Source organism: Coregonus clupeaformis, chromosome 40, assembly GCF_020615455.1.
Source record: "Coregonus clupeaformis isolate EN_2021a chromosome 40, ASM2061545v1, whole genome shotgun sequence".
NCBI classification, from domain to species: Eukaryota; Metazoa; Chordata; class Actinopteri; order Salmoniformes; family Salmonidae; genus Coregonus; species Coregonus clupeaformis.
In genome coordinates this window covers 12,872,177-12,887,176 of record NC_059231.1, presented here as the reverse complement: position 1 = coordinate 12,887,176, position 15,000 = coordinate 12,872,177, and the positions used below count along the sequence as shown (strand labels likewise).

General features: G+C 44.2%; 1 protein-coding gene across 4 annotated transcripts in view; it reads left to right on the top strand.

The window, feature by feature from the left end:
- LOC121555022 (disintegrin and metalloproteinase domain-containing protein 23) overlaps positions 1 to 15,000 on the top strand; it is a 98,060-nt gene that overhangs the window by 74,391 nt on the left and 8,669 nt on the right. For 3 of the 4 annotated variants that reach the window (XR_005997826.2, XM_041868785.2, XM_041868786.2), the window contains exon 25: positions 12,932 to 13,022. The exons of the other annotated variant lie outside the window; for it this stretch is intronic. Coding sequence is in view for 2 of the 3 variants with exons in the window: in XM_041868785.2 (XP_041724719.1) it covers positions 12,932 to 13,022 (91 nt within the window). In the remaining variant the exon portion in view is untranslated. The remainder of the gene's footprint in view (positions 1 to 12,931; positions 13,023 to 15,000) is intronic. 4 annotated transcript variants of the gene reach the window in all.

The window sequence follows — 15,000 nt, the reverse complement described above, 5'->3', positions numbered from 1 at the left end:
TGACCCGGCCATTAGCTTGTGTGTTGGCTGAGTGTCTCGTGACAGGGCCTGAGCCCGTGTGTGGCTGAGGGTGTCGTGACCGGGCCTGAGCCTGTGTGTGGCTGAGGGTCTAGTGACCCGGCCATTAGCTCGTGTGTGGCTGAGGGTCTCGTGACCGGACTTGAGCCTGTGTGTGGCTGAGGGTCTAGTGACCCGGCCTGAGCCCGTGTGTGGCTGAGGGTGTCGTGACCGGGCCTTAGCCTGTGTGTGGCTGAGGGTCTCGTTACCAGGCCTGAGCCCGTGTGTGGCTGAGGGTGTCGTTACCAGGCCTGAGCCCGTGTGTGGCTGAGGGTCTCGTGATCTGGACTGAGCTCGTGTGTTGGCTGAGTGTCTCGTGACAGGGCCTGAGCCCGTGTGTGGCTGAGGGTCTCGTGAACCGGCCTTAGTCCATGTGTCGGCTGAGGGTCTCGTAACCGGGCATGAGCCCATGTGTGGCTGAGGGTCTGGTGACCCGGCCTGAGCCCGTTTGTGGGCTGAGGGTCTTGTGACCGGGCCTGAACACATGTGTGGCTGAGGGTCTCGTGACCCGGCCTGAGTCCATGTGTCAGCTGAGGGTCTAGTGACCGAACCTGAGCCCGTGTGTGGCTGAGGGTCTGGTGACCCGGCCTGAGCCCGTTTGTGGGCTGAGGGTCTCGTGACCGGGCCTGAACACGTGTGTGGCTGAGGGTCTCATGACAGGGCCAGAGCCCATGTGTGGCTGAGGGTCTTGTGACCGGGCCTGAGCCCGTGTGTGGCTGAGGGTCTAGTGACCCGGCCTGATCCCGTGTGTGGGCTGAGGGTCTCGTGACAGGGCCTGAGCCTGTGTGTGGCTGAGGGTCTCGTAACAGGGCCTGAGCCCGTGTGATTGGATGTTTCAGTGTCATGTGATTGATCGATTGATTCCCCTCTTCCCACCATTTCCTGTTGTTCCCCCATTATTATTATTAGTCTCCCTCTTCTTATTGTCCTTCTCTTCTTATTATTACTCCTTATGTGGCTCCTCCTCTGATCCTCTCCTTTTTGGGGCATGGAGAGACCCCAGAGATAGAGATAGAGATAGACCATAGATATAGAGATAGACCACAGAGATAGAGATAGTCCTCAGAGATAGAGATAGACCTCAGAGATAGAGATATACAACATAGATATAGATAGACCTCAGAGATAGAGATAGACCTCAGAGATAGAGATAGTCCCCAGAGATAGAGATAGACCTCAGAGATCGAAATAGACTTCAGAGATAGAGATATACCTCAGAGATAGAGATAGACCCCAGAGATAGAGATAGTCCTCAGAGATAGAGATAGACCTCAGAGATAGAGATATACAACATAGATATAGATAGACCTCAGAGATAGAGATAGACCTCAGAGATAGAGATAGTCCCCAGAGATAGAGATAGACCTCAGAGATCGAAATAGACTTCAGAGATAGAGATATACCTCAGAGATAGAGATAGACCCCAGAGATAGAGATAGACCTCAGAGATAGAGATAGACCCCAGAGATAGAGATAGACCTCAGAGATAGAGATAGACCTCAGAGATAGAGATAGTCCCCAGAGATAGAGATAGACCTCAGAGATCGAAATAGACTTCAGAGATAGAGATAGACCTCAGAGATAGAGATAGACCCCAGAGATAGAGATAGACCTCAGAGATAGAGATAGACCTCAGAGATAGAGATAGTCCCCAGAGATAGAGATAGACCTCAGAGATCAAAATAGACTTCAGAGATAGAGATAGACCTCAGAGATAGAGATAGACCCCAGAGATAGAGATAGACCTCAGAGATAGAGATAGACCTCAGAGATAGAGATAGACCCCAGAGATAGAGATAGACCTCAGAGATAGAGATAGACTTCAGAGATAGAGATAGACCTCAGAGATAGAGATAGACCTCAGAGATAGAGGTAGAGATAGACCTCATAGATGGAGATAGACTTCAGAGATAGAGATAGATACCAGACATGGAGATAGAGATAGACCTCAGAGATAGAGATAGACCCCATAGATATAGATAGATCCCAGAGATAGAGATAGATACAAGACATGGAGATAGAGATGGACCTCAGAGATAGAGATAGACCTCAGAGATAGAGATATACCCCAGAGATAGAGATAGACCTCAGAGATAGAGCCCAGAGATAGAGATAGACCCCAGAGATAGAGATAGACCTCAGAGATAGACCCCAGAGATAGAGATAGACCTCAGAGATAGTGATTGACCTCAGAGATAGAGATAGAGATCAGAGATAGAGAAAGACCCCAGAGATAGAGATAGACCACAGAGATAGACCCTAGAGATAGAGATAGATATCAGAGATAGAGATATACCCCAGAGATAGAGATAGACCCCAGAGATAGAGATATACCTCAGAGAGAGAGATAGACCTCAGAGATAGAGATATACCTCAGAGATAGAGATATACCTCAGAGATAGAGATAGACCTCAGAGATAGAGATCGACCTCAGAGATAGAGATAGACACCAGAGATAGAGATATATATCAGAGATAGAGATAGACCCCAGAGATAGAGATAGACCTCAGAGATAGAGATAGACCTCAGAGATAAAGATAGATATCAGAGATAGAGATAGACCCCATAGATAAAGATAGAGATAGACGCCAGAGATAGAGGTAGACCTTAGAGATATACCCCAGAGATAGAGATAGACCTCAGAGATAGAGATAGACCCCAGACATAGAGATAAACCTTAGAGATATACCCCAGAGATAGAGATAGACCTCAGAGATAGAGATAGACCTCAGAGATAGAGATAGATACCAGACATGGAGATAGAGATAGACCTCAGAGATAGAGATAGACCCCAGAGATAGAGATAGATCCGAGAGATAGAGATAGATACCAGACATGGAGATAGAGATGGACCTCAGAGATAGAGATAGACCTCAGAGATAGAGATAGACCCCAGAGATAGAGATAGACCTCAGAGATAGACCCCAGATATAGAGATAGACCTCAGAGATAGTGATCGACCTCAGAGATAGAGATAGAGATCAGAGATAGAGAAAGACCCCAGAGATAGAGATAGACCACAGAGATAGACCCCAGAGATAGAGATAGACCCCAGAGATAGAGATGAGACCTCAGAGATAGAGATAGATATCAGAGATAGAGATAGACCTCAGAGATAGAGATAGACCTCAGAGATAAAGATAGATATCAGAGATAGAGTTGGACACCAGAGATAGAGATATATATCAGAGATAGAGATAGCCCCAGAGATAGAGATAGACCTCAGAGATAGAGATAGACCTCAGAGATAAAGATAGATATCAGAGATAGAGATAGACCCCATAGATAAAGATAGAGATAGACGCCAGAGATAGAGGTTAACCTTAGAGATATACCCCAGAGATAGAGATAGACCTCAGAGATAGAGATAGACCCCAGAGATAGAGATAGACCCCAGAGATAGAGATAAACCTTAGAGATATACCCCAGAGATAGAGATAGACCTCAGAGATAGAGATAGACCCCAGAGATAGAGATAGACCTCAGAGATAGAGATATACCTCAGAGATAGAGATAGACCCCATAGATAGAGATGAACCTCAGAGATAGAGATATACCTCAGAGAGAGAGATAGACCTCAGAGATAGAGATAGACCTCAGAGATAGAGATAGACCTCAGAGATAGAGATAGACACCAGAGATAGAGATATATATCAGAGATAGAGATAGACCCCAGAGATAGAGATAGACCTCAGAGATAGAGATAGACCTCAGAGATAAAGATAGATATCAGAGATAGAGATAGACCCCATAGATAAAGATAGAGATAGACGCCAGAGATAGAGGTAGACCTTAGAGATATACCCAAGAGATAGAGATAGACCTCAGAGATAGAGATAGACCCCAGAGATAGAGATAAACCTTAGAGATATACCCCAGAGATAGAGATAGACCTCAGAGATAGAGATAGACCTCAGAGATAGAGATAGATACCAGACATGGAGATAGAGATAGACCTGAGAGATAGAGATAGACCCCAGAGATAGAGATATATCCGAGAGATAGAGATAGATACCAGACATGGAGATAGAAATGGACCTCAGAGATAGAGATAATCCTCAGAGATAGAGATAGACCCCAGAGATAGAGATAGACCTCAGAGATAGACCCCAGATATAGAGATAGACCTCAGAGATAGTGATCGACCTCAGAGATAGAGATAGAGATCAGAGATAGAGAAAGACCCCAGAGATAGAGATAGACCACATAGATAGACCCCAGAGATAGAGATAGACCCCAGAGATAGAGATAGACCTCAGAGATAGAGATAGACCTCAGAGATAGAGATAGATATCAGAGATAGAGATAGACCTCAGAGATAAAGATAGATATCAGAGATAGAGTTGGACACCAGAGATAGAGATATATATCAGAGATAGAGATAGCCCCAGAGATAGAGATAGACCTCAGAGATAGAGATAGACCTCAGAGATAAAGATAGATATCAGAGATAGAGATAGACCCCATAGATAAAGATAGAGATAGACGCCAGAGATAGAGGTTAACCTTAGAGATATACCCCAGAGATAGAGATAGACCTCAGAGATGAGAGATAGACCCCAGAGATAGAGATAGACCCCAGAGATAGAGATAAACCTTAGAGATATACCCCAGAGATAGAGATAGACCTCAGAGATAGAGATAGACCCCAGAGATAGAGATAGACCTCAGAGATAGAGATATACCTCAGAGATAGAGATAGACCCCATAGATAGAGATGAACCTCAGAGATAGAGATATACCTCAGAGAGAGAGATAGACCTCAGAGATAGAGATAGACCTCAGAGATAGAGATAGACCTCAGAGATAGAGATAGACACCAGAGATAGAGATATATATCAGAGATAGAGATAGACCCCAGAGATAGAGATAGACCTCAGAGATAAAGATAGACCTCAGAGATAAAGATAGATATCAGAGATAGAGATAGACCCCATAGATAAAGATAGAGATAGACGCCAGAGATAGAGGTAGACCTTAGAGATATACCCAAGAGATAGAGATAGACCTCAGAGATAGAGATAGACCCCAGAGATAGAGATAAACCTTAGAGATATACCCCAGAGATAGAGATAGACCTCAGAGATAGAGATAGACCTCAGAGATAGAGATAGATACCAGACATGGAGATAGAGATAGACCTGAGAGATAGAGATAGACCCCAGAGATAGAGATAGATCCGAGAGATAGAGATAGATACCAGACATGGAGATAGAGATGGACCTCAGAGATAGAGATAATCCTCAGAGATAGAGATAGACCCCAGAGATAGAGATAGACCTCAGAGATAGACCCCAGATATAGAGATAGACCTCAGAGATAGTGATCGACCTCAGAGATAGAGATAGAGATCAGAGATAGAGAAAGACCCCAGAGATAGAGATAGACCACATAGATAGACCCCAGAGATAGAGATAGACCCCAGAGATAGAGATAGACCTCAGAGATAGAGATAGACCTCAGAGATAGAGATATATATCAGAGATAGAGATAGACCTCAGAGATAGAGATAGACCTCAGAGATAAAGATAGATATCAGAGATAGAGTTGGACACCAGAGATAGAGATATATATCAGAGATAGAGATAGACCCCAGAGATAGAGATAGACCTCAGAGATAGAGATAGACCTCAGAGATAAAGATAGATATCAGAGATAGAGATAGACCCCATAGATAAAGATAGAGATAGACGCCAGAGATAGAGGTAGACCTTAGAGATATACCCCAGAGATAGAGATAGACCTCAGAGATAGAGATAGACCCCAGAGATAGAGATAGACCCCAGAGATAGAGATAAACCTTAGAGATATATCCCAGAGATAGAGATAGACCTCAGAGATAGAGATAGACCCCAGAGATAGAGATAGACCTCAGAGATAGAGATATACATCAGAGATAGAGATAGACCCCATAGATAGAGATGAACCTCAGAGATAGAGATAGACCTCAGAGATAGAGATAGACCTCAGAGATAGAGATAGACCTCAGAGATAGAGATACACCTCAGAGATAGAGATAGACTTCAGAGATAGACCTCAGAGATAGAGATAGACACACCAGAGATAGAGATAGATATCAGGGATAGAGATAGACCCCAGAGATAGAGATAGACCTCAGAGATAGAGATAGACCTCAGAGATAAAGATAGATATCAGAGATAGAGATAGACCCCATAGATAAAGATAGAGATAGACGCCAGAGATAGAGGTAGACCTTAGAGATATACCCCAGAGATAGAGATAGACCTCAGAGATAGAGATAGACCTCAGAGATAGAGATAGACCCCAGAGATAGAGATAGACCCCAGAGATAGAGATAAACCTTAGAGATATACCCCAGAGATAGAGATAGACCTCAGAGATAGAGATAGACCTCAGAGATAGAGATAGACCTCAGAGATAGAGATAGATACCAGACATGGAGATAGAGAAAGACCTCAGAGATAGAGATAGACCCCAGAGATAGAGATAGACCCCAGAGATAGAGATAAACCTTAGAGATATACCCCAGAGATAGAGAAAGACTTCAGAGATAGAGATAGACCCCAGAGATAGAGATAGACCTCAGAGATAGAGATATACCTCAGAGATAGAGATAGACCCCATAGATAGAGATGAACCTCAGAGATAGAGATACACCTCAGAGATAGTGATATACTTCAGAGATAGAGATAGACCTCAGAGATAGAGATAGACCCCAGAGATAGAGATAGACCCCAGAGATAGAGATAAACCTTAGAGATATACCCCAGAGATAGAGATAGACCTCAGAGATAGAGATAGACCCCAGAGATAGAGATAGACCTCAGAGATAGAGATAGACCTCAGAGATAGAGATAGACCCCAGAGATAGAGATTAACCTTAGAGATAGAGATAGACCTCAGAGATAGAGATAGACCTCAGAGATAGAGATAGACCTCAGAGATAGAGATAGACTTCAGAGATAGAGATAGACCTCAGAGATAGAGATAGACCCCAGAGATAGAGATATACCTTAGATATACCCCAGAGATAGAGATAGACCTCAGAGATAGAGATAGACCCCAGAGATAGAGATAACCCTTAGAGATATACCCCAGAGATAGAGATACACCTTAGAGATATACCCCAGAGATAGAGATAGACCTCAGAGATAGAGATAGACCCCAGAGATAGAGATAGACCCCAGAGATAGAGATAGACCTCAGAGATAGAGATAGACCCCAGAGATAGACATCAGAGTTAGAGAAAGATACCAGAGATAGAGATAAACCCCAGAGATAGAGATAGATACCAGACATGGAGATAGAGATGGACCTCAGAGATAGAGATAGACCCCAGAGATAGAGATAGACCTCAGAGATAGAGATAGTTCCCAGAGATAGAGATAGACCCCAGAGATAGAGATAGACCCCAGATATAGAGATAGACATCAGAGATAGAGATAGACATCAGAGATAGAGATAGACCCCAGAGATAGAGATAGACCTCAGAGATAGAGATAGTTCCCAGAGATAGAGATAGACCCCAGAGATAGAGATAGACCCCAGAGATGGAGATAGACCCCAGAGATAGAGATAGACCTCAGAGATAGAGATAGACCCCAGAGATAGAGATATACCCCAGAGATAGAGATAGACCCCAGAGATAGAGATAGACCTCAGAGATAGAGATAGACCCCAGAGATAGAGATAGACCTCAGAGATAGAGATATACATCAGAGATAGAGATAGACCCCATAGATAGAGATGAACCTCAGAGATAGAGATAGACCTCAGAGATAGAGATAGACCTCAGCGATAGAGATAGACCTCAGAGATAGAGATACACCTCAGAGATAGAGATAGACTTCAGAGATAGACCTCAGAGATAGAGATAGACACCAGAGATAGAGATAGATATCAGGGATAGAGATAGACCCCAGAGATAGAGATAGACCTCAGAGATAGAGATAGACCTCAGAGATAAAGATAGATATCAGAGATAGAGATAGACCCCATAGATAAAGATAGAGATAGACGCCAGAGATAGAGGTAGACCTTAGAGATATACCCCAGAGATAGAGATAGACCTCAGAGATAGAGATAGACCTCAGAGATAGAGATAGACCCCAGAGATAGAGATAGACCCCAGAGATAGAGATAAACCTTAGAGATATACCCCAGAGATAGAGATAGACCTCAGAGATAGAGATAGACCTCAGAGATAGAGATAGACCTCAGAGATAGAGATAGATACCAGACATGGAGATAGAGAAAGACCTCAGAGATAGAGATAGACCCCAGAGATAGAGATAGACCCCAGAGATAGAGATAAACCTTAGAGATATACCCCAGAGATAGAGAAAGACTTCAGAGATAGAGATAGACCCCAGAGATAGAGATAGACCTCAGAGATAGAGATATACCTCAGAGATAGAGATAGACCCCATAGATAGAGATGAACCTCAGAGATAGAGATACACCTCAGAGATAGTGATATACTTCAGAGATAGAGATAGACCTCAGAGATAGAGATAGACCCCAGAGATAGAGATAGACCCCAGAGATAGAGATAAACCTTAGAGATATACCCCAGAGATAGAGATAGACCTCAGAGATAGAGATAGACCCCAGAGATAGAGATAGACCTCAGAGATAGAGATAGACCTCAGAGATAGAGATAGACCCCAGAGATAGAGATTAACCTTAGAGATAGAGATAGACCTCAGAGATAGAGATAGACCTCAGAGATAGAGATAGACCTCAGAGATAGAGATAGACTTCAGAGATAGAGATAGACCTCAGAGATAGAGATAGACCCCAGAGATAGAGATATACCTTAGATATACCCCAGAGATAGAGATAGACCTCAGAGATAGAGATAGACCCCAGAGATAGAGATAACCCTTAGAGATATACCCCAGAGATAGAGATACACCTTAGAGATATACCCCAGAGATAGAGATAGACCTCAGAGATAGAGATAGACCTCAGAGATAGAGATAGACCCCAGAGATAGAGATAGACCTCAGAGATAGAGATAGACCCCAGAGATAGACATCAGAGTTAGAGAAAGATACCAGAGATAGAGATAAACCCCAGAGATAGAGATAGATACCAGACATGGAGATAGAGATGGACCTCAGAGATAGAGATAGACCCCAGAGATAGAGATAGACCTCAGAGATAGAGATAGTTCCCAGAGATAGAGATAGACCCCAGAGATAGAGATAGACCCCAGATATAGAGATAGACATCAGAGATAGAGATAGACATCAGAGATAGAGATAGACCCCAGAGATAGAGATAGACCTCAGAGATAGAGATAGTTCCCAGAGATAGAGATAGACCCCAGAGATAGAGATAGACCCCAGAGATGGAGATAGACCCCAGAGATAGAGATAGACCTCAGAGATAGAGATAGACCCCAGAGATAGAGATATACCCCAGAGATAGAGATAGACCCCAGAGATAGAGATAGACCTCAGAGATAGAGATAGACCCCAGAGATAGAGATAGACCTCAGAGATAGAGATATACATCAGAGATAGAGATAGACCCCATAGATAGAGATGAACCTCAGAGATAGAGATAGACCTCAGAGATAGAGATAGACCTCAGAGATAGAGATAGACCTCAGAGATAGAGATACACCTCAGAGATAGAGATAGACTTCAGAGATAGACCTCAGAGATAGAGATAGACACCAGAGATAGAGATAGATATCAGGGATAGAGATAGACCCCAGAGATAGAGATAGACCTCAGAGATAGAGATAGACCTCAGAGATAAAGATAGATATCAGAGATAGAGATAGACCCCATAGATAAAGATAGAGATAGACGCCAGAGATAGAGGTAGACCTTAGAGATATACCCCAGAGATAGAGATAGACCTCAGAGATAGAGATAGACCTCAGAGATAGAGATAGACCCCAGAGATAGAGATAGACCCCAGAGATAGAGATAAACCTTAGAGATATACCCCAGAGATAGAGATAGACCTCAGAGATAGAGATAGACCTCAGAGATAGAGATAGACCTCAGAGATAGAGATAGATACCAGACATGGAGATAGAGAAAGACCTCAGAGATAGAGATAGACCCCAGAGATAGAGATAGACCCCAGAGATAGAGATAAACCTTAGAGATATACCCCAGAGATAGAGAAAGACTTCAGAGATAGAGATAGACCCCAGAGATAGAGATAGACCTCAGAGATAGAGATATACCTCAGAGATAGAGATAGACCCCATAGATAGAGATGAACCTCAGAGATAGAGATACACCTCAGAGATAGTGATATACTTCAGAGATAGAGATAGACCTCAGAGATAGAGATAGACCCCAGAGATAGAGATAGACCCCAGAGATAGAGATAAACCTTAGAGATATACCCCAGAGATAGAGATAGACCTCAGAGATAGAGATATACCCCAGAGATAGAGATAGACCTCAGAGATAGAGATAGACCTCAGAGATAGAGATAGACCCCAGAGATAGAGATTAACCTTAGAGATAGAGATAGACCTCAGAGATAGAGATAGACCTCAGAGATAGAGATAGACTTCAGAGATAGAGATAGACCTCAGAGATAGAGATAGACCCCAGAGATAGAGATATACCTTAGATATACCCCAGAGATAGAGATAGACCTCAGAGATAGAGATAGACCCCAGAGATAGAGATAACCCTTAGAGATATACCCCAGAGATAGAGATACACCTTAGAGATATACCCCAGAGATAGAGATAGACCTCAGAGATAGAGATAGACCCCAGAGATAGAGATAGACCCCAGAGATAGAGATAGACCTCAGAGATAGAGATAGACCCCAGAGATAGACATCAGAGTTAGAGAAAGATACCAGAGATAGAGATAAACCCCAGAGATAGAGATAGATACCAGACATGGAGATAGAGATGGACCTCAGAGATAGAGATAGACCCCAGAGATAGAGATAGACCTCAGAGATAGAGATAGTTCCCAGAGATAGAGATAGACCCCAGAGATAGAGATAGACCCCAGATATAGAGATAGACATCAGAGATAGAGATAGACATCAGAGATAGAGATAGACCCCAGAGATAGAGATAGACCTCAGAGATAGAGATAGTTCCCAGAGATAGAGATAGACCCCAGAGATAGAGATAGACCCCAGAGATGGAGATAGACCCCAGAGATAGAGATAGACCTCAGAGATAGAGATAGACCCCAGAGATAGAGATATACCCCAGAGATAGAGATAGACCCCAGAGATAGAGATAGACCTCAGAGATAGAGATAGACCTCAGAGATAGAGATAGACCTCAGAGATCGAGATAGAGATAGACCCCAGAGAGAGATAGACCTCAGAGATAGAGATAGACCCCAGAGATAGAGATAACCCTTAGTGATATACCCCAGAGATAGAGATATACCCCAGAGATAGAGATACACCTTAGACATTTGAAACCCCACCTCTTTAAGGAATACCTGGGATAGGATAAAGTAATCCTTCTACCCCCCCCTAAAAAAAAGAAAAAATTTGTAAAGTGGTTATCCCACTGGCTATAGGGTGAATGCACCAACTTGTAAGTCGCTCTGGATAAGAGCGTCTGCTAAATGACGTAAATGTAAATGTAATATACCCCAGAGATAGAGATAGACCTCAGAGATAGAGATAGACCTCAGAGATAGAGATAGACCCCAGAGATAGAGATAGACCCCAGAGATAGAGATAGACCTCAGAGATAGAGATAGACCCCAGAGATAGAGATAGACCCCAGAGATAGAGATAGACCTCAGAGATAGAGATAGACCCCAGAGATAGAGATAGACCCCAGAGATAGAGATAACCCTTAGAGATATACCCCAGAGATAGAGATAGACCCCAGAGATAGAGATAGACCTCAGAGATAGAGATAGACCCCAGAGATAGAGATAGACCCCAGAGATAGAGATAGAGCCCAGAGATAGAGATAACCCTTAGAGATATACCCCAGAGATAGAGATATACCCCAGAGATAGAGATACACCTTAGAGATAGACCCCAGAGATAGAGATAGACCTCAGAGATAGAGATAACCCTTAGAGATATACCCAAGAGATAGAGATACACCTTAGAGATAGACCCCAGAGATAGAGATAGACCTCAGAGATAGAGATAACCCTTAGAGATATACCCCAGAGATAGAGATATACCCCAGAGATAGAGATACACCTTAGAGATAGACCCCAGAGATAGAGATAGACCTCAGAGATAGAGATACACCTTAGAGATAGACCCCAGAGATAGAGATATACCTCAGAGATAGATATACACCTTAGAGATAGACCCCAGAGATAGAGATATACCTCAGAGATAGAGATAACCCTTAGAGATATACCCCAGAGATAGAGATATACCCCAGAGATAGAGATACACCTTAGAGATAGACCCCAGAGATAGAGATAGACCTCAGAGATAGAGATAACCCTTAGAGATATACCCCAGAGATAGAGATATACCCCAGAGATAGAGATACACCTTAGAGATAGACCCCAGAGATAGAGATATACCCCAGAGATAGAGATACACCTTAGAGATAGACCCCAGAGATAGATATAGACCTCAGAGATAGAGATACACCTTAGAGATAGACCCCAGAGATAGAGATACACCTTAGAGATAGAGATATACCCCAGAGATAGAGATAGATACCAGACGTAGTGGTCTCAGTCTTTCTATAACCTCTTACAGTACCTCCACCTGTACGCAATAGGGCCCCTGAAATTTAGACTTGACCTTTGACTTTACTAGCAAAGTGCTACATCACATAAGATTCACAATCGCTACTACCACGGTAACATATAGTAGAAGGTCCTGATAAGCATGCAAAAATATACCATACGTGAGGCGCTCATGTCTTTCTCCCCCCCGTAACCCTTCGCAGGTCCTAGCGCCACCAATCTTATAATAGGTTCCATCGCCGGAGCCATCCTGGTGGCTGCCATAGTGCTGGGGGGGACCGGATGGGGCTTTAAGTAAGCAACACACCACATGCCTCTTCTCCATGACTCTGGCATCCCTGCTGTTGCATATAGACACCAGGGTTTGAGCTCCTGCTACAGAATACGGACATGGACTAAGGACACACACACACACCTGATACAGAATGGGCACACACACACACACACCTGATACAGAATGGGACACACACACCTGATACAGAATGGGACACACACACAAACACACATCTGATACAGAATGGGACACACACACACACCTGATACAGAATGGGACACACACACACACCTGATACAGAATGGGACACACACACCTGATACAGAATGGGACACACACACACACACATCTGATACAGAATGGGCCACACACACACACACACACCTGATACAGAATGGGACACACACACACCTGATACAGAATGGGACACACACACACACCTGATACAGAATGGGACACACACACCTGATACAGAATGGGACACACACACACACACACCTGATACAGAATGGGACACACACACACACCTGATACAGAATGGGACACACACACACACACACACGCCTGATACAGAATGGGACACACACACACCTGATACAGAATGGGACACACACACACCTGATACAGAATGGGACACACACACACACACACCTGATACAGAATGGGCCACAAACACACACACACACACCTGATACAGAATGGGCCACACACACACACACACACACCTGATACAGAATGGGACACACACACACACACACCTGATACAGAATGGGACACACACACACACCTGATACAGAATGGGACACACACACACACACACACACCTGATACAGAATGGGGGACACACACACACACACCTGATACAGAATGGGACACACACACACACACCTGATACAGAATGGGACACACACACACACACACACACCTGATACAGAATGGGGGACACACACACACACACCTGATACAGAATGGGACACACACACACACACACCTGATACAGAATGGGACACACACACCTGATACAGAATGGGACACACACACACACTCACACCTGATACAGAATGGGACACACACACACACCTGATACAGAATGGGACACACACACACACACACACACCTGATACAGAATGGGGGACACACACACACACACCTGATACAGAATGGGACACACACACACACCTGATACAGAATGGGACACACACACCTGATACAGAATGGGACACACACACACCTGATACAGAATGGGACACACACACACACACACCTGATACAGAATGGGACACACACACACACACACACCTGATACAGAATGGGACACACACACACACACACCTGATACAGAATGGGACACACACACACACACACACACACACACACACACACACACACACCTGATACAGAATGGGACACACACACACACACACACACCTGATACAGAATGGGACACACACACACACACACACACACACACACACCTGATACAGAATGGGACACACACACACACACACACCTGATACAGAATGGGACACACACACACACACACACACACACACACACACACACCTGATACAGAATGGGACACACACACACACACACCTGATACAGAATGGGACACACACACACACACACACACACACACACACACCTGATACAGAATGGGTCACACACACACACTCACACCTGATACAGAATGGGACACACACACACTCACACCTGATACAGAATGGGACACACACACACACACACCTGATACAGAATGGGACACACACACACACACACCTGATACAGAATGGGACACACACACACACACACACACACACACACACACACCTGATACAGAATGGGTCACACACACACACTCACACCTGATACAGAATGGGACACACACACACACACACCTGATACAGAATGGGACACACACACACACACACCTGATACAGAATGGGACACACACACACACACACACACACACACACACACACACCTGATACAGAATGG